The 19,621-nt window shown below is 34.7% G+C and overlaps 2 protein-coding genes across 2 annotated transcripts; one reads left to right on the forward strand and one right to left on the reverse strand.

Moving 5' to 3' along the window:
• Positions 1-7,291: 7,291 nt before the first annotated feature.
• LOC144450631 (histamine N-methyltransferase-like) lies at positions 7,292-11,264 on the forward strand. The gene is made up of 3 exons (XM_078141275.1): positions 7,292-7,481; positions 8,978-9,316; positions 10,918-11,264. The coding sequence occupies exons 1-3, from the start codon at positions 7,292-7,294 to the stop codon at positions 11,262-11,264; spliced, it is 876 nt and encodes a 291-aa protein (XP_077997401.1).
• Positions 11,265-13,471: 2,207 nt separating this feature from the next.
• LOC144450803 (uncharacterized) lies at positions 13,472-19,376 on the reverse strand. Its single transcript, XM_078141532.1, has 6 exons — positions 19,314-19,376; positions 18,848-18,933; positions 17,351-17,477; positions 16,922-16,963; positions 16,516-16,728; positions 13,472-15,915 (listed from the first exon to the last, which is right to left on the reverse strand). Exons 1-6 carry the CDS (start codon positions 19,356-19,358, stop codon positions 15,856-15,858), a joined length of 573 nt encoding a protein of 190 aa, XP_077997658.1. The 5' UTR covers positions 19,359-19,376; the 3' UTR covers positions 13,472-15,855.
• Positions 19,377-19,621: the final 245 nt, after the last annotated feature.

Raw genomic sequence — 19,621 nt, forward strand, 5'->3', positions numbered from 1 at the left:
GGATGAATGAACTAAACACCTTTCACACACACACACACACACACACACACACACACACACACACACACACACACACACACTCACACACACACACACACATGTGAAAAATAATAAACCTTTTAGCCAATCACATAGTCATAGTGAACCACCGAATTTTACAAACTTTGGAATCTTGATCGTCATTTCATAATTTATCATCACATAAATTTCGTTCGATTGCCAAGAAACACCATATTGAAACCGTTTTCAACTCTGTCGTTTTGCAGTGGTACACTGTTGCATCATGGGTGTTAGCAGACGTGAACATGTGTTAGATGAACATTTAATATTCATGAATCCTAAGTGCTTGTTTCTTTCAGATAAATAATCATGACTCTTGAGTATTCATTTTTCATCTCATACATATTCATGTTTACTAAGATCCATAAACCAACAGTCTGAAAAAAACGAAAGTGGTGAAAAAAGGAGTTTCAATTTGATGTTCCTTGGCACCTGAGTAATATTTAAATGATGTGAAATCATGAAATGACTCTATTAGAACCCAAAGTTTATGGAAATACCTTTATTTCCAGGAGTACCATTTCTTTTTGACATCGGTGCGACAAAAGATTAAATCAATCTTAGATAAGGTTAGTAAAAAATCGATCCACGCCAGGGAAAATGATAGTATGGATAATTATTACCCAAACATGGCGTGACATAATATATCAATGGAAATAAGTATTGATCTGACATATGTGAAAGTAAGAGTATATTTATCTAATTATTCGTCTTTTCAGAAAGTAAACAAAGAAAACGATCAATAGTGCTCAAACTTGATGCAAAAAGCCACGTGAAATGAATGCAAATGCTTGAAGAGTTCAAACTTAAAAGACGGCTATTTATTGAATAATTACAGATAGTGCTTGAAAAGAAAACCGAACACTATTGAATTACTAGCCTAACTGTCATCGAAGTATTATGATTGGTTCAATCAAACACGTGGTATATACCATTTAGATTAGTTACTGGCAATATGAGGTGACTCGACAGACTGTTCAGTCAACTTCGTATTGTACAGAACGTTGGATTTTTAGCACGCAGCGACATTAAGGTAAGCTTACTTTGTTTCATGCATATTAAATTAAAGCCGCAATATCTTTAACATTCTGCTACCATTTGTTAGAAAGTACACTCCACTTTAATAATTTAGGTTAGGATTTTGCTTTCGATGGCGTGTTTATGGCGTGTTTATCGTGAGTCGGGTGATCATACACGAAACAACTTAAAACACACATATAAGTTCAAAGTGAGAACAAAGTTATGATATATGTAACAAAGATTCGAAAATCACAAAACATGACACATGAAACATTAAACAAAACTTTCCAGAGATGTTGCTAAGGGTATCGTCTTGCGAGACAAAAATCTCTAAATGCTGTCGTCTGGCATGACAAATACAATTGTTACATTTTTATCAATTGACTGTCTCAAAAATATCAGAATGAAAACGCTAACGTTAACATTGCGTTTGCCTTGACTTGTCGTCCATGTACATATAAGTAATAATGGTAGCTCACTGTTCTCGCAAATCAAGTGAAAATTGTTTATTGACTGTAGGTCGTGCCAGACGATAAAATATACGTAGCAATGTCAGAAAGGTTTTTGTCCAGCCAGGCAGGCATGATTTTTGTTACAAATACAGTCTCTTTCAAAATACCGTGCAGCTTTTCTGTTTGATACAACCACGCAGAAACCAACAAGAAACTGCATATGCCACACTTTAATAGCAAGATCGCATTTGTTTTGCTACATTTAGTCTAAATGATATAAACCATTTAAATGTATTGCAATTCCTTGCAGACATTGGGTCGCGAATGTTTTTCTTAGTATCAAACACCCGATGAAGGGTGCGTAAAATTTCCTTTGCGGTGTTCATTTGATGTCTGTATGGTGGCATGTGTTGTTCATTTCACTTTAGATAAAATGTAGCAAGAAACTGTACTCATTCAATCTTGCTATCTTAAAGTGTAGCATGTCCAGTTTCTTATTGGTTTTATTTCTGTCTGGTTGTATCAAACAGAAAAGCTGCACGGTATTGTGACATTCACTGTATTTGATTTGATATCGTATGAATTTGTCGTCGCGTATGAACATTTCCAAGGTCCCTTTTTTGTCGACGATTTACAAACAAGAATGTATGGTAACTTGGATATAAACTTAGTTGTCCTCAGGCTTACACACTTTCATTTTACTGGTAAAGACGTTTAATTTCCTGCCAGTGTCAATACTTTCTTGATTTATACTGTTAAGCTTTTACGGGTAGTTCTCTGACTTTGTCACTATTATCTATAATTACTTATAATTACCACCTACTGGTGCTGGCAGTTGCACGATATCCTCGAACATTGGCGGGAAGGTACTATTTGATCAGTTATTCAGATTAAAACACATTCAGGTTTATATGTATCCAAATCTAAGTTTAATACCTTTTTATTTATTTTGGCTTTTCATTTTCTTGCGTTTTTTTTATATTTTGCCGATAAAAGTGCAACACTTCAAAAACCTTTGGATAACAATTATTGTTTTGCAGTATTGTCACTTGTAAAGTGTAAGTTTTGAAAGAGATAACCAAAACCTGAAGATTATGATGTAAAACTTTAACATATAATATGAAAATGAAAACCCAAAATAGATCAGGTGTTGATTACCTTATATGTTTTTATCTGAAACTTAAAATCGCATGCATCGACAAATATACCACTGCTATATTTCAGACGCAACAAATTTACATTTTTTTTGGGGGGGAGGGGGTGAATACATATACAACTTTGGCTATCACTTGCCTTAAAAGGTTTCAAATGCAACACCTGCCAAGGTATACGATAAAGTGAAGAAATGTCAGTATAATATACTGGCGAGCCAGGTAAGTAAAATGTATAAAAACAATTTTGTTTCCAGCTGGATATATTTCGCTGTGCTTTGACAAACGACATTCTGCTTCAATTGACGTGGCTTATATTCTGCAGCTCAAGTTGAGTCTATTTAAACACGGTATTGCCCATATTACTGACGGTCAATAAACTGAAGAATTAAACTTTACATTGCATTAAATGGTACATATTCCAGGTCGAGAGAATTTCCAAAACGGATATCTTTCTTTGTGCTTTGATGGCAATTGTGTGTGTCGCCGCCTTCACTTTATGGGCTTTTACAGATACATTAAACATTCAAGGACTGTATTAAATGGTGCCATATTTCAAAAGAAAACACAGCCATTGTATTACCTTAAACAACATAAAATGTATGAAACAGAATAAAAGATTTTAGTCATATAATGCAAATATCTATTTATGATGAGAGGCAGTGTAAAATAAGCGGGCTAAGTGTCCTTGACAAAGGGTACGATATATGACAGCTGCTATGATGTGAATGACACGTACATTGATCCATACATCATTCAATCTGCCGTGCACCTAGCCTGTCAATCATTTCGTCATAGTAGATGCTATTGATAGACGTGAGAATGTTCACTTTCATCTAATGAATTCTAGATGTGTCAACTACTTAATAAGATTGAGGTGCTACAGAAAAAACACAAAGTAACTATGACAATGAAATGTTAGCATCGACAAGGTTTACACTAATTTTATCGTCTTTTAAAGGGACACAAGCTGAGTTCACCCGTGTTTGGCCATGGTTTATGCTGCATATATATTAGGCACTGGCAGCACTGTACTTATTGCAACACACTTAGACACTACTTGCAATTAACTGAACTCAAACCTAGTGTCAAGATACAATTTATAAACAAATGAAATGACGTAATTTATCATACGTATCAATCCCTAGTATTCAATCAACTGTTTCAACAACACCAGAAAATAATGTCAGAAAGCATGTATAGACATTAAGGGAGCCTTCAGTAATTACGAGGAGTGGGGTGGGGTGGGGGTGGGGGAGGGGATTTAGGGTATGCCTGAGCTGTAAAACGTGACATTCACCTTACTCCATTTTCTAAAATGTGCCCCCCCCCCCAATCCCAAATTCTAACATCTGACCCTCCCCCATCTCAAAATAACAAATTCACTGATAGATGGATGGTAATTATGTGGCCAGATTAAAGGGACAGTAACTGTAACATTTGATAATGTTTTCAGTATGTTGTGTTCTGTGTATCAACTACAGATTTTAGTTTCTTGTTCTACTCCTTAACGCATATTGAAACACTCAGCATGTAGATGTACACACTGCATTGTTATTTTTGACAAGTGAATTTTAGTCTGTACTAAAATTATCAACAATAACAGTGCACTTTACATATATACAGGCTGTGTTGACAAGCCAAATACAGGGTATTTCAACATGTTTTAAGGAGTAGAACAAGAAACTGTACTTGACACACAGAACAAAAGTATTGAAAAAAAGATCATCAAGTTACAGATACTGTCCCTTTAATGAATTTGATTATACGACACATATTTCTGCCATGCACAAATATCACCACACTTACTGGTACATTATTCGTTGTTTGTAATTGATATCGTGATTTCCATGTGGTACACACTCTCCCAGGTCGAGTAACCTGAAATAACGTTGAAATCTCAGTTTCACTCTGTGCATTGCTTTTTTCACTATTCTCACTGTCACTTTCCTTAGTGTCACTATCACTGTCATTCAGTACATTGAGGACAACAACAACAACAACAACAACAACAACAACAACAACACCACCTGTCTGTTTCTTCCCCTTGGCTTTCATTTGTTTCCTTGGCCTGCATATGGGATGAAGCCATACTTTTTTCTCCACTCCTCTGACAACGTCTGTGATGTACTAGTACTAGTTGATGGCCCCGTGCCTGCTGTGTTGCCTTCATTTGTGCTTTTTATCACCAACCACAACCTCGCTCTGTGGCCTGGCAAAAGTCACCGCGTCATGAAATATTCTGTCCATTTCTTCCTTTGACTCGATTGTCCCACATACTCAGGCTACTAAGAACATGTTTCTGATACAGTGATAGGGACCATTTCCGAGAAATTGAATTTCCATCTTTGATTTGTGTTCTTGTGATCCCATTGGTTGTTTAATCATGTGTTCTGTAGTAAAAAAAAACAACTTTCTAGTAAAATATGAAACTTTATTGTATTTGACTTTTCTTGCTGGAATTGACTGTAGTGTAGAATATTTACATCAAATTAGCTATGTTTGGAAAACACTTTATCTGAAACTTCATTTCAAGCGAAAACTATTTTTTTCCTTCACTTTTCATTCAACTAAGTAAGACAGAGTACAACATAAATTACGTGTGAAATTCTAAAATATGTTTGAAAATAAAATATTCTTCACTATTTTCTGCTCGATGGACATATTCTCATGAGACAAGATATTGAAGCCGGTGACTGGTTTCAGCATGTATGTGATACGGGTCAAATTTTGCATGGAAATCGAATATATGGCTCGTATGCACATTTTGCATTGTAAAACCAGCAAAATGTAGGTCAGAATACCCCTTCTGTGATAGTTTCATTAAATGTGTACATACATCAATGGGGAAAGAAAACAGACGTGCATGAAGGTCAAGAAGACTGCCTCTCAGCATAAATAGATATTTGCATTACATTACTAAAATCTTTTATTCTGTTTCATACATTTTATGTTGTTTAAGGTAATACAATGGCTGTGTTTTCTTTTGAAATATGGCACCATTTAATACAGTCCTTGAATGTTTAATGTATCGGTAAAAGCCCATAAAGTGAAGGCGGCGACACACACAATTGCCAAAGCACAAAGAAAGATATCCGTTTTGGAAATTCTCTCGACCTGGAATATGTACCATTTAATGCAATGTAAAGCTTAATTCTTCATTTTATTGACCGTCAGTAATATGGACAATACCGTGTTTAAATAGACTCAACTTGAGCTGCAGAATATAAGCCACGTCAATTGAAGCAGAATGTCGTTTGTCAAAGCACAACGAAATATATCCAGCTGGAAACAAAATAGTTTTTATACATTTTTATATGTTACTTACCTGGCTCGCCAATATATTATACTGATATTTCTTAACTTTATCGTATACCTCGGCAGGTGTTGTATTTGAAACCTTCTAAGGCATTATAAAACAAAGAGTAATGTGCAGCTTGTCCTCTGTCACATGCCATATTCCCAAACAGCCAAGCTACACAAGATGTCATTAGGACTTGTTTGGCATGTGAAAAACAGTAAATTGTAACTACATGCAGTTTAGCTAAATACGAGCCTTATTAGTTTGAAGGAAAGTGTGTTGTTTCTCTCATTACTGTAAGGTAACAACTACAATCTAGGTAGGTCATAAAATGAGTCAACGTAAAATATGACCCTCCCACCTGGACGGGTTTCTAAAATATCCCCCCCCCCCTGGACAGGTTTATAAAGCATGACCCTCCCCGACCCCCTCGTGATTACTGAAGCTTCCCTAAAATCACTTTAAAATACTGTAAACGAGATTATTATGTAAATATTTTCATTTGAATCAAGAGATAAACTCGACTTGATGTGTCACTTTAAACCTATCAACATATGTTTATACAGCCAAGATGTCGCCACCCATTATGAAGGGGTATAAAACGGCATTTTATTCACACGCAAAAGAAAAACTAGGGGAAAGGTATATAAAATATTTGTTCTAACAACATTAGTAACTCATAGATAAAATATTGTTTATAAATTCAGCGTTCCTTTAAGCTAACACAATCGAGGGTAGTATATCTGAAATAGAATATCGCCTAGCCTGGCTGATCAAAACAGATTAAAGTTGCTAAGACCAAATAAAAAAAATGCATATGTTTTCGAAAAATCGACCGACCCTAGTTTAAACCTCTGACGTTTAAACATTTAAAAGCAAAGAGACAACACGTTCTTTGTCTTCTTGACCTTAATGCACGTCTGTTCCCTGTTCCCTTTCCCCATTGATGTATGTACACATTTAATGAAACTATGACAGAAGGGGTATTCTGATCAACATTTTGTCTGGTTTTGGGACGAAGAAGAATTTTTCAAAAAAAACAACAACTATTAAACAGATAATATAAAGTAAAATAAATTGCTGATCTACTTACCCTATTTTCTGATGCCATGTTATCGGAAACACATTAATTATTTTCGCGCCAAAATTTCTCTGACAAAAAATATATCACCTTCAGCACACTGTCTATGTTCTTGTCGTTTGTTGTGTGTTTAAGATTTGTATTTATTTCATGGAAATGACGTTTGAAGATATTTTGTGACGACGATCTTTACTATCTAAATTTCTATTACAACGTTGCAGCAAAAATGAGTATGCAGAGAGAACTCGCCTCTTTCATGAACCATGAAGAATATCACGAAAGATATGACCTTCTCCTGAAAAATGGTCTCACAACATCTCGTAAAAACAGTGTGGACGACATGAATGAAGTCTTTGGAGGTCTGACGATTGACACAAAGAAGAAATTACGGGTTCTTTCCATTGGACCTGGCAATGGTAAGGGCATATTATGTAGATTGTGTTATTTGTACGTATTAGTATTATAAAGTGTAATCAATGTCTTTCAAATCTTGTACAAAGGTGATACCGAATAATGTGCATTGCCATATATAGGCACCATTTTGCTGTATACATTGTATATATCACTTTAGACAGAATGGTGGTCATATTCTGTGTAATAATCCATCATGTGTACATATGCATTGCTTATGGATAAAAATACATGAGGAATATAGTGCCCTCTTCCAGTGTGTGTGTGTAGTGGGGAGGGGTTAGTAGCATACACTATGGGACACACAGACGGAAATACAGCGCCCTCGCTGTCAATTTTCAAATGGATATTTAATTATTGCTCTTATATCATGAGACGTGACCTTCTGCTAGTATATTTATACTTAACCTTGACCTTTATATACTTGGCCAAAATTTAAGTAAACAGTCACGTTTCATCCGTTCACACATAAATGCTATACTTCGTAATTTGGTTAATGTTTGGTGGCACTTTTTCGTTCTATTACATCGCCTAAAATAACCTATATCTTGAATCATACGACATTACTGAACACGCGGACACGGAACACAACTAGTCGTGGGCAAATTTCTACCACTAAATACCTAAGGGTCACTTTAAATATTGTTATTTCACAGTACACGTGTAGAGAACAACTAAAGCAAATGTTATATAAAGACGTTTGTGTACGAGAAATACAGTTAATCACATAACAGTTTGTATGCCTAATCGCAATTAGGGAGCCTTCAATATTTACAAGGGGGGAGGGCCGGAGGAAATCACAAATGGTCTGTTAAGTAAAACATGACCCCCACCCCCATTCTCCATTTGTAGAAATAGACCCTTCCCTTTGTCCCATTTTATTAAATGATTTGGACTCTGTATTAGAAAGCAATATTTATAGATATAAAGTGACAAACAATAAAAGACTGGCTAGTTATCCTTCTCTTATAATCATACACAATCTAGTTGGTATCTAAAACGTACTTTCCATGTTGTGCATATTCTACCTGATCTGTTCACTTCTAAAAGTTCCCTGAGAGTGTGAATGATAAGGTGAGATGGTACACTCAACAAAATGCATCGTTTTATTAAACAATTTCTTACAATATATGTATGTTTATTTTTGTATTTTGGCATGTGAAGTGCTCATCTCAAAACACACAAAAAAATTGACAATAATTGAATCTTCAATTTGGTCACAAAAACTACGGATTGTAAAACATTATAATGCAAAATACGACCTTCCCCAAGAACAGATTTGTAAAATGTGACCCCCCCCCCCCGATTCCGCCGGCCCTCCCCTCCTGTAAATACTGAAGGCTTTCTTATTTTTATTTAAAAAGTATTTAGTTATACTCTGTTTGAATACTTTGTTTAAAAGACTACAGTAGTAAGGAAGGATTTTAATGGTGCCAGTACATTTATACAAGAAGCTTTATATAGATAGACACATTTTTTTTAATTTTTCTATTCTGTGTAGGACATAATGAAGTACCTATTATCAATGCACTCGTTCGTCGATATCCAAACATAGTGTACGAAACTGTGGAGCCGTCACAAGAGCAAATTGATAAATTCAGATCACTATTTCAATCCAAGAACACAGAATGGGAAGGTGTCTTCTACAAACCTAATGCCCAAACTATTGAGAAGTTCACTGAGACCAGAAAGAGCGTCGTGGACGAGGACGAAAGAGTCAATTATGACGCCATAGTTGCACTTCATAGTGACTACCACTTCAAAGGTCAAGGTGACACCATTCATCAGTTGTATGATTGGTTGGTGAAGGATGGTATACTTCTTGTTAGAGTTGGTTCAGGTAAGTTATATATACTTGTCGTCTGCCAGTATAGCACCACTCGTTTTTAAAGTTTGATCATTAATTTGATATTTGAACTGTATTAGACATCAATTATTCATTGAATTAGTATATGCTTGCTGTACATAAAATTTTACCTTAAGCCTAAACAATTGTTTGGGTCCGGTTACCCGACTCCACCTTGTTTTCCACTGCCGGCCCTAAACCTTTTTACGTATTGGAGAAAAAAATAAAATGGCGAAAATTGTGAAGTCTCGCACGAAATAGTGGATGCAGAAACTGACATCAACTTAAAAAGACAATACAACTGTTCTTCTAATCTGTAATTACTGTTTATCTGATGAGAAGAAACCAATAACACAGAGACCATATGGAAAATAACGGAAAACATAACTACCTGAACTAGATACTCACATATGAAAAAAGATATTTAAAGAAAATAGATTTAGCTACACCTCAAATATTTTAGCGTAATCGGAAATACACATTTTTTTGTATTATCTTTGCCCCAGTCTAGCATGCACGGTTAACGATCATGAGTGACGTCATCATTTTCGAGAAATTGAAAATTAAATGTTTTGTTCCTTGTTGTCCCTTCCCCACACAAATGCCCACCATCGCCCGTGTCTAGCTGTACTCTTATAGACATAGTACATTATCGGTATTGATATGTTACTACCAAACCAGAGTGAGTATAGAGTTTCATTTAGACAGCATGATATGTGTTCAGTCTCATACAATATCTTCGCTATAAATAACATAAATACAGACACTGATAGCGCGAACACATGTGAAAATGATATATTTTATCTCAGGTCGGACGAAATAAGGTTGATATCAAAACACAGTTCACAGTAAGATAAGATAAGATGTAACAGTTTTGTGCGCGCTCGCTAGCAGTGTCTGTATTTTGTTTTTGTAATTTCTAACAACAACAACAACAACAACAACAACAACAACAACAACAACAACAACAACAACAACAACTGTTGCGTTCGATGTAGCAAACACCGAACCGCTTACTTGAAACTCTATAGTCTTTATGGTTTGGTGGTACTTGCGATTTTTCATATCTTAAAGATGAATTAATGGCAACATATTAACTTCAATACTATCATTGCGTTTTGTTTTTTATTGTTTCTGGAGGGGAATGAAAGAAACTAAGATTAATAGGAGGCGATATTTGATATAATATGCCTGCGGCAATGTATTAACATTACACGTATCGTGTATACTGACGCTGAAGGTGCTTTTACGCGTCGTTTGCCATCCACCATGTAGCGCACAAAAAAAAAATCACATTTGAACACATTGAACACTTCCACCCGAAGTACAGCATGCACAGACGGCCTGTAAATGTGGTGAATGTTAGACAAAGTTCCACCTTTGACATGATAACTTAACAACAATGATTTCTGGGGGGGGGGGGGGGGCTGTAAAAGTAGCACTTTGACTCCTAATAACCCTGGACACACATGAAGGCCAGTTATGTGTCATAGGTGTGATAAAGGTCAGGTGCAGATGGGTAAATAAGCATTTTCGTATAATAATGATGAAACGATATGTTACTTAATTTGTTTATATGTAACTCATACCTGTAGGTGGATGGGAGAAGTGTTCCACTAAAGTCACTGAATTCTACAGGAATCCTAACATAGTGTACTTTGGGTCAGAGAGCCTGTACAAGAGTCTACAGAACGTGCTCCCTGGGGTCAACATCCAAATAAAACGTCGCCCTGGTCGTATAAACATTTCTGAATGTTTTCTGGAGAATTCTGAAGACGGTAACAAGATGCTGGATATGATATTCGGAATTTTGAATTTTCGAAAGTATGTTCCACCAGAAAAAGCTAAAATGTTGATAGAATACATGCGAGATTGTTGTGATAGGGAAGGTGATGACGTGATTCTCCCTGAAAATGATGTAGATTTCATCATTTCAAAATAATATATATATATATATATATATATATATATATATATATATATATATATATATATATATATATATATATATATATATATATAATTTCTGTTTACTAATTATGTTAACAATATGTATATGCTCTGTGCTGACATGGAATGCGAGTCGGAAATAATTCTCTCTCTCTCTCTCTCTCTCTCTCTCTCTCTCTCTCTCTCTCTCTCTCTCTCTATCTATCTATCTATCTGTGTTTTACTACCAAGGTAAACAAGTTAACAGGAAACTAAGATAAACATAAACTAAAACTATTATTTGTTGCACGTGTTGTAATAGTTGTGCCTTGGTTACATGTGGACATACTTACCGTCCTACAGTATAGTGCAAAACTGAGTAATACCGAGTATGTGGCCACTTGACGATATCGTTTTATCAGAGGCACCACCCTTTACTGTGAGTGTAAAAGTACATTAATTATGATTGGAAAATATATCAACATGCTGCAAACAAAATGTAGTTTGTGTCTACAATCGTTTCCCAATAGCCTGCATTCCATGGTAATAGTTATACAGTAAGGTCTATGAAACAAGTTTTGTCATAATATTTTAGATGTAAATTTAGTAATATAAACTTTACTGTCGTTTGTCACATACAGTAGACTGTAAAGGTCGGAATTTGCATAAAATGAAGTACAATTGTTCAAGTTTGGGTTAGAACAAAATGTAATGAATTAAATTGTCAAAACAGATAAATTTTCGTTTGAAGAAATTCGACATAATTTTCTATATATGAAAGGGGTGGCTTGCTTTTCTCAGTAACTAATATAATATTTGCGACTCAGGTTTAAATCCAAGGGAAAAAGATTACATTTCCATTTGAAGTATTTGTACTCATTTCAGAGAAATATATAATATAGTAAGGCAAAATTTAAAAGGGAAAAACAAACATATTAAGAAAGATGAGATTGTGTTTTTTATGTTTGTAACAATTAGATGTTGTTTCCTAATATTTGTCTTCGTTCAGCCAAGGAAAGTACGAGTGACCTAGGGGAGCTTTGTAACTAGTGACGTCGACAACCCTTAGGTCTCGAATATTTCTCGGCTGAATGAAGAACGACATTGGAGAATAACATACCAGTGACAGTGCCAGTACTATCAAAGAAAAACCGGGGACAGTAGTGGCCATGTTGAACGTTTTGATATTTCGAACACAGCAGAACCAGTGACGTAGACACATGTTGTCGTGACGTAGAACGACGAGAGTATATATTCCATATTTTTGTTGATCTGCTAGTGCATGGTATAATCTCTGTTTACGAATTATTGTGTTAACAATATAATGCTTCTCATGAAATAATGTCGTTAAATCTATCTTCAGTTACAATCATTAAAACAATCTGGGGTTACTATAAACGCTTTTGAAAAAGAGATGGAAATGATGTTAAAATTAAAGAATTTTAGGAACCAGTGGCCACCGAATGCTGTTTTACTTTTAAAGAAAAATAAAAGTTTAGCGATTTCATAAAACACAAGAAGGTGATCCCCAAATTTCTTATATTATTTCAAATGGACTAGAAACAAGATTTAATTTGGCAAAGTTTGCAGAGTTTTAAGTCTGATTATCAGGGAAATTTTGTCATAGTTGCATTCCACTTTAACGCTATGATTTCCAAATTTATTTCTCTTATTCTCACGTCTATTTGTCAAATAACCTATTTCACATGGCTTCATTACACTGTTCTCCTTTGTCATCGACTTTACCAGCACTTTACAACTTTGTAAATGATCTAGTCTACTGATTATATATATTGTACTTATCTTCCAAAATTCTTAATTTCCTTAGTAGCCACCTATTACTTGAGGGGAAACCATTCTCACTACTACGACTTGAATTGTGAGATGAGTACCAACCAAATCAAAGGTCTTGATTATAGGCTAAGCTTAGTTCTGTAGCTTTTACTAAATCGAAATAAAGTTCCCGAAATATAGTTGTTGAGAGAGGGGGTCATTTTATTACTATTTTATTTATAGATACCTTCAAACTTATTTATCTTTGAAAGTAGAGAAGATAAAAAAAATCATTGTCTGACTCATTACAGGATATATGTTGTGCATGATTATACATTCAAGACTGTTGCTACAGTTTGTGATATTTCCAACACAAAACTTTATTCACTTCATTCATAAAAACACACAACACATAACAGTGTAAATCCAAGTTTAGAATTGCGTGCAGCAAAATAAGTATATATTGTGTCTACTCATACATGAAACGATATACTTAAACATTAAATTTAAAAATCAGCAGTCGTCTATTTCACACACCCGCCACTCGGGGTCCCACGCTACGAATACGTAGCCGAAAATTTGGGATGCACACAAACAACATTTTGTTTCCCAGCAAAAGTGTACATAGTTTAAGACATGCTTTTTTTTACTCTGACGTCATGCAAATGAGCAAAATTCAATGCATATGTTCGAACTTGTCTAAAATATATTGATCCCCGTGCGATTCAATCATGTTTATCAATAAACAAAAAAAACCCGATTTATTTGGACATGCGCATCGGACAACTTCTGACCTTTAAGTATGGTTCAATAAGAAGACTATTAATGCTACTTTTACTCTTTTACACAACAAAATCCCAAAAAACAAACTCTGCTCATATTAAGAACTACAATTTAGAAAAGAATCCATTTAATTTTTTGATACTCTCGTTCTGCAAAAATAATGTACCCGTTTTCCATAAATAATGTACTCGTTAGCATAATAATGGTCACTCGTTTTGCATAATAATGTACTCGTTTGAATAAATGATGAGTTTAAATTGTAGCCGTTGACTTTGCCAAATTCAAAGTGTCATTTCATCTGGACAACTGTAATATTCAGGCATTTATATTTTCTTCTTCACTTCCAAAACGTTGCTATGAAACTAATTAATTTGGGCTAATGTCTGCCTGATAATATCTGGTCCTGGTTTTGTATGGACGTTATGACAAACTATTACTATTAAATTATGTCAACATTTAGTAGAGTTAAATTCTCATTAACTATATTAATACGAACATATTTCAAATTATTTATGTATCAATGGATGGATTGAAAATCAGGGGAGTCGAGCAACTCTCTTACATTAGAGAAAGTACGAAAAGTGTGAAATACGTTACAAACTAATCACAAATAACACCACAGGGTAAAGGACAATAATTTTGTTTCTATATTAGAAAAAAAGTTTTAAATATTGCCATCATAACTATTGTATCCTCTCACTGTTTTTAACCTACAGTTATCTCTGTCTTATCAGAGTTTACCAGCTTTGCATTAATTAGTAGATTACTAATCCTAGAATAAACTCACGGGCTAATTGTCCAATCAACACATTGTGCAGTGTGTAAACATCTACTGATCCGACTACATTGAAAGTTACGATATGAAATTGTAATTCATTGAAAAAAACAACTATTGTAACAAATTTTAAGCGAGCAAATACATTTACAAATACACGATATACCAATAATCCTTTTTATCTACATTTTAAAATATTCAATAATAACAAATATCAGTATTGTGTTGTCTAGTATACGATCCCTTAATTAAGTAAAACACAGATAAGTTACATATCTGTGATTAAAATTACCAACTCTTAGCCTATAACAAATAAGATGTGTATAAATGTTCTTTTGTGCAAATTCCAACACTCTTTGATTACGTATACAGTGAATTTCACAATCACGAAGAAACAAATTACAAACTTGACATGCTACACTTTAAGATAGCAAAATTGAATGAGTACAGTTTCTGGCTACAATTCGTCTAAGTGAAATGAACTATACATGCCACCATATAGACATCAAATGAACACCGCAAATGACATTTTACGCGCCCTTCATTGTGTTTGATACTAAGAAAAATACTGGAGCCGGAATGTCTGCATGAAGTCACGGTTGCACTACATTTAAATGGTTTATTTCATTTAGACTAAATGTAGCAAAAGAAAATGCGACCCTGCTATGAAGTGTGACGTATGCAGTTTCTTGTTGGTTTCTGGATGTTGTATCAAACAGAAAAGCTACATGGTATTGTGAAATTCACTGTGAGAAATATTATTTTTTTTTACAAATCGTGATATCTTAACTGCTATTTATATGAATTGTTTATTTTTAACGTATATCATAGTAGAATAAATACCTTCACACAATTAAAATGTATCCGACTCAAAATGGTAAATAACTGGACACTCAATACTACGTTGAAGGTTGGTTTTTAGACATTTTATCCCCAAAAGGTTACTATTTGTGTGCTTTAACATCTGATCAGGAAACCAGGTGACGTTTATGTGACAGGAAACATGCTAACCCGCCATCTTGAATAGTGCATTATGGGCAAAAGTAATGATCAACATGAATTTATCACTGTTTTAAACAAGTATCGTATTCCGTGCGGAAACAGAGTTGAAGAGTGATCACTTTGTAACTGCCTAGCCAAAAAGGTGATGAAGTGAAATAACACCGAGATAAAGTTCTTAAATATTTCTTTGAACGCTTAATTGATTTGTAGGCATAGCCTGGTAAAGATGATCGTTGCCCTGTGCAGTTCTTTTTGAATTGCTTGTTATTTTTTAATCAATATCTTCGATTATTATCGGGGCAACAGTGTTTCGTGGTCTCATCCGTATAGTCTGTAATAAAACAGAGGAATTAATGAATCATTAAAAACTACAAAATAACATAAATGATAACAAAATGATTCATATCTCTGTAATTGCTACTTCAAGCTTTTAAGCTGAACATCATATTGTGCTGTTGTTGGCCTATTAAAGCCCGCATACCGACAACTGCATTCTACTTCCCCTACCCATCGTTTTAATGGTTTATTCCATTGTGAATTCTCTGCTATAAACGTTGTGGTTGCACGGAAAAGATGGTATTGTTCCGTTTATTAAACCGTTTTACTTTGAATGGTATGCATGGTACATGAGTTTTCCATTTATTATGCAGTAGAATTGACAGTATTAGATGTGTATACATCTATCAGGGTTCATTCATACACTGCACCACATTTAATTTGTGTCAACTGTGATTGAGTTTTTAAAGGGGGTTGTCATGGCATTACGCCGGGTCGGAAGTAATGGCTTATTACACTTACGTTGGCGTAATATGTAGTATGAACAGAAATGGTTTGTTAATTTAACAATTCTATACTCTGGTTATGTTGTGTTGTAGTATTCGGATAAAGCATGCCTTGAATGAATAACTTTATCATTGGAAATCCAACACACCTCTGTAAATGCGTTGACAATAACCGTTTTCTTTTGTTTCTGTCTCTGCTGTTGAACGCGACGTTTCTCGTCCATTTTCTTTTTGCTTGAACTGATTTCGTCGTCTATATCCTTCCTTAGGGTGAGTCGAATTGCTTCAATTCTCCGTCTTTCATCCAGGGCATCTTTATACTCATCACTACCAAACACCAGAATACGAATGGACTCCAACAACTGCAAATTAGGATATACTCGTAGTGAACATGTGGTGCGCAACTGTAGTATCTTCAGTATAGTGTCAGTCAGTATATGTCTGTGTGTCTGTCTGTCTATCTGTCTGTCGGTCTATATGTGAGTCCATTTGTGTGTCAGTAGGCTGGATGGATGGATGGATGGATGGTTGTATTTAATATCACATTCCACATACCTCATGATTTGTTGCACATACACTCAGGAATACTGCAGCTCCCTGAAAATATGAAAGATATCATTGTTTATGCACATGATACATACACGTGTGGGATAAGTTTTCGGTGAAAGTTTGGATACACATACATACATACATACATACATACATACATACATACAAGCATGCATGCATGCATGCATACATACATACATACATACATACATACATACATACATACATACATATTGATTAACTTTGATACATACATATTGATTAACTTTTCACCGGTATATCATTGTTGCACATAAACATACACCAATAAACATAGCCTAATTGACATAACCTTTATTAAGTCAACATATCTGTTACTTATAGCGATTTCCCTTACCTATCACCAACAGATCGACAATTGAGTTTCATTTGACAACTTTTGCCTGATTTCCTTACCTCACTCATTATAGCAGCGGCATATAAGTAGCCAATGATTAAACCATTTGTGACAACCAATGTCAAATGTGATGCCCAAGCCATCGATACAAATATCATAACCACAATTGCACACTGAATTTCTTCCCTATAATAAAACCAAATTACTACCTGTAAGCATCGCCTTAGGAGGATGGTAAGGTGTTAAACCATGTATTTCATACATGTATTCGTCATACATTAATATAAATCAAATCGTGCATAAACGATGACAACGACTACAACGACAACACCAACCAAAACAACAACAACAACAACAACAACAACAACAACAACAACAGCAACAACATCATCATCATCGTCAACATCACCATTATCATCATCATCATCAACATCATCATCAGCATCATCAACAACAACAAGAACAATAATAATAATAACAACAACAACAACAACAACAACAACAGCAAGTATGACGGTGATAGCGTTAATAGGTGATGACGTCATGGCAAGAAAATTATGATATAGGTTGCTTTGAATTTGGCAAATTCATTTATGAGAGATGAAATACATGTAAAAAACTAGTCTTACAGCATTCTAACTCACTGGATATTTTGCAAAAATAATTCATATCACTTTATATCACTTAATGCCCCGATAAGTTGAACATTTGGTTATTTATCATTATTATTTGCCAATGTTCAATTTATTTATGTTTGAATTTCCATTTTCCCATCCGACAATGATGTTGATTCGTTCACAATGAGTGCAGTTTATGCGCATGCGTTTTACCTGTGTCTGTACATTTGTTTGTGTAATTCGTAACAAAGAAGATTCTCTGAGACGTTAAAAACATCACCCCGCCAAATTAAAACTCTATAGTCACTCTGATTTGGTAGTAACATCATCCTGCCTAGTTAAAACGCTATAGTCACTCTGATTCGGTAGTAACATCATCCTGCCTAATTAAAACTATATAGTCACTCTGATTTGGTAGTAACATCATCCTGCCTAGTTAAAACTCTATAGTCACTCTGATTTGGTAGTAACATCATGCTGCCTAATTAAAACTCTATAGTCACTCTAGTTTGGTAGTAACATCATGCTGCCTAATTAAAACTCTATAGTCACTCTGATTTGGTAGTAACATCATCCTGCCTAGTTAAAACGCTATAGTCACTCTGATTCGGTAGTAACATCATCCTGCCTAATTAAAACTCTATAGTCACTCTGATTCGGTAGTAACATCATGCTGCCTAATTAAAACTCTATAGTCACTCTGATTTGGTAGTAACATCATCCTGCCTAATTAAAACTCTATAGTCACTCTGATTCGGTAGTAACATCATCCTGCCTAATTAAAACTCTATAGTCACTCTGATTCGGTAGTAACATCATCCTGCCTAATTAAAACTCTATAGTCACTCTGATTCGGTAGTAACATCATCCTGCCTAATTAAAACTCTATAGTCACTCTGATTCGGTAGTACCATTGAAACTAATCTTATAATTACTTACCATATCTGAACAACTTCGATGTCATGGTACTTGAAAATAACATTAGCATAGAAACTATCGACATACCACAGCGCAAAACATATCACCTGGCAATAAAAGGAGATTAGAAGGTAAAATGATGTCACTTCCTGTAATTGTTTCCCACAAGTCCTTGCAGAAATCCCCAAAATAGTAGAACACGTGAAAGTGCTGTCAGGCTTCTTTTGCAAGATTTCAAAATGAAATAAGTTACCGAGGTGCAATACTAATCAAAGGCAGAAATAAGTCTGACTGGAATGTTCCTTTTATCGATTCGTGCAAATGGACTTTAGATAAGTACTGTGCTAAAATGAAAACAAAAAAAGGAAAAAACACAACACACTTCAATATTCACATATTGAACATAAGACAAAGTGTACTACCGGTGACAGTCATGCACCAGTTGAGCAGCATATCAAAATCTTGTAGTACATGAAACAGTACTTACCAAAACCAATATGGCGGTGAGTGCACTGGTTATGAACAAGTTCATGCTATCAATTCTATTTAAACAGCTACGTACAACAAGAATAATATTAGAGATACATTATTATGTTATCGATTAAACATATTGCTGTAACATTAACATAATTAACCATAGCACGCTAAATATGATGGGAAATCAGACATAACAAGTAATTTAGAATGCACACTGTCATTGTTTGTTTGTTTGTTTGTTTGTTTGTTTGTTTGTTTGTTTGTTTGTTTGTTTGTGTATGTTTGGGAACGTTAAATTTACACTTGATTCTGATTTCA

Source organism: Glandiceps talaboti, chromosome 20, assembly GCF_964340395.1.
Source record: "Glandiceps talaboti chromosome 20, keGlaTala1.1, whole genome shotgun sequence".
In the NCBI taxonomy this organism is placed as follows: domain Eukaryota; kingdom Metazoa; phylum Hemichordata; class Enteropneusta; family Spengelidae; genus Glandiceps; species Glandiceps talaboti.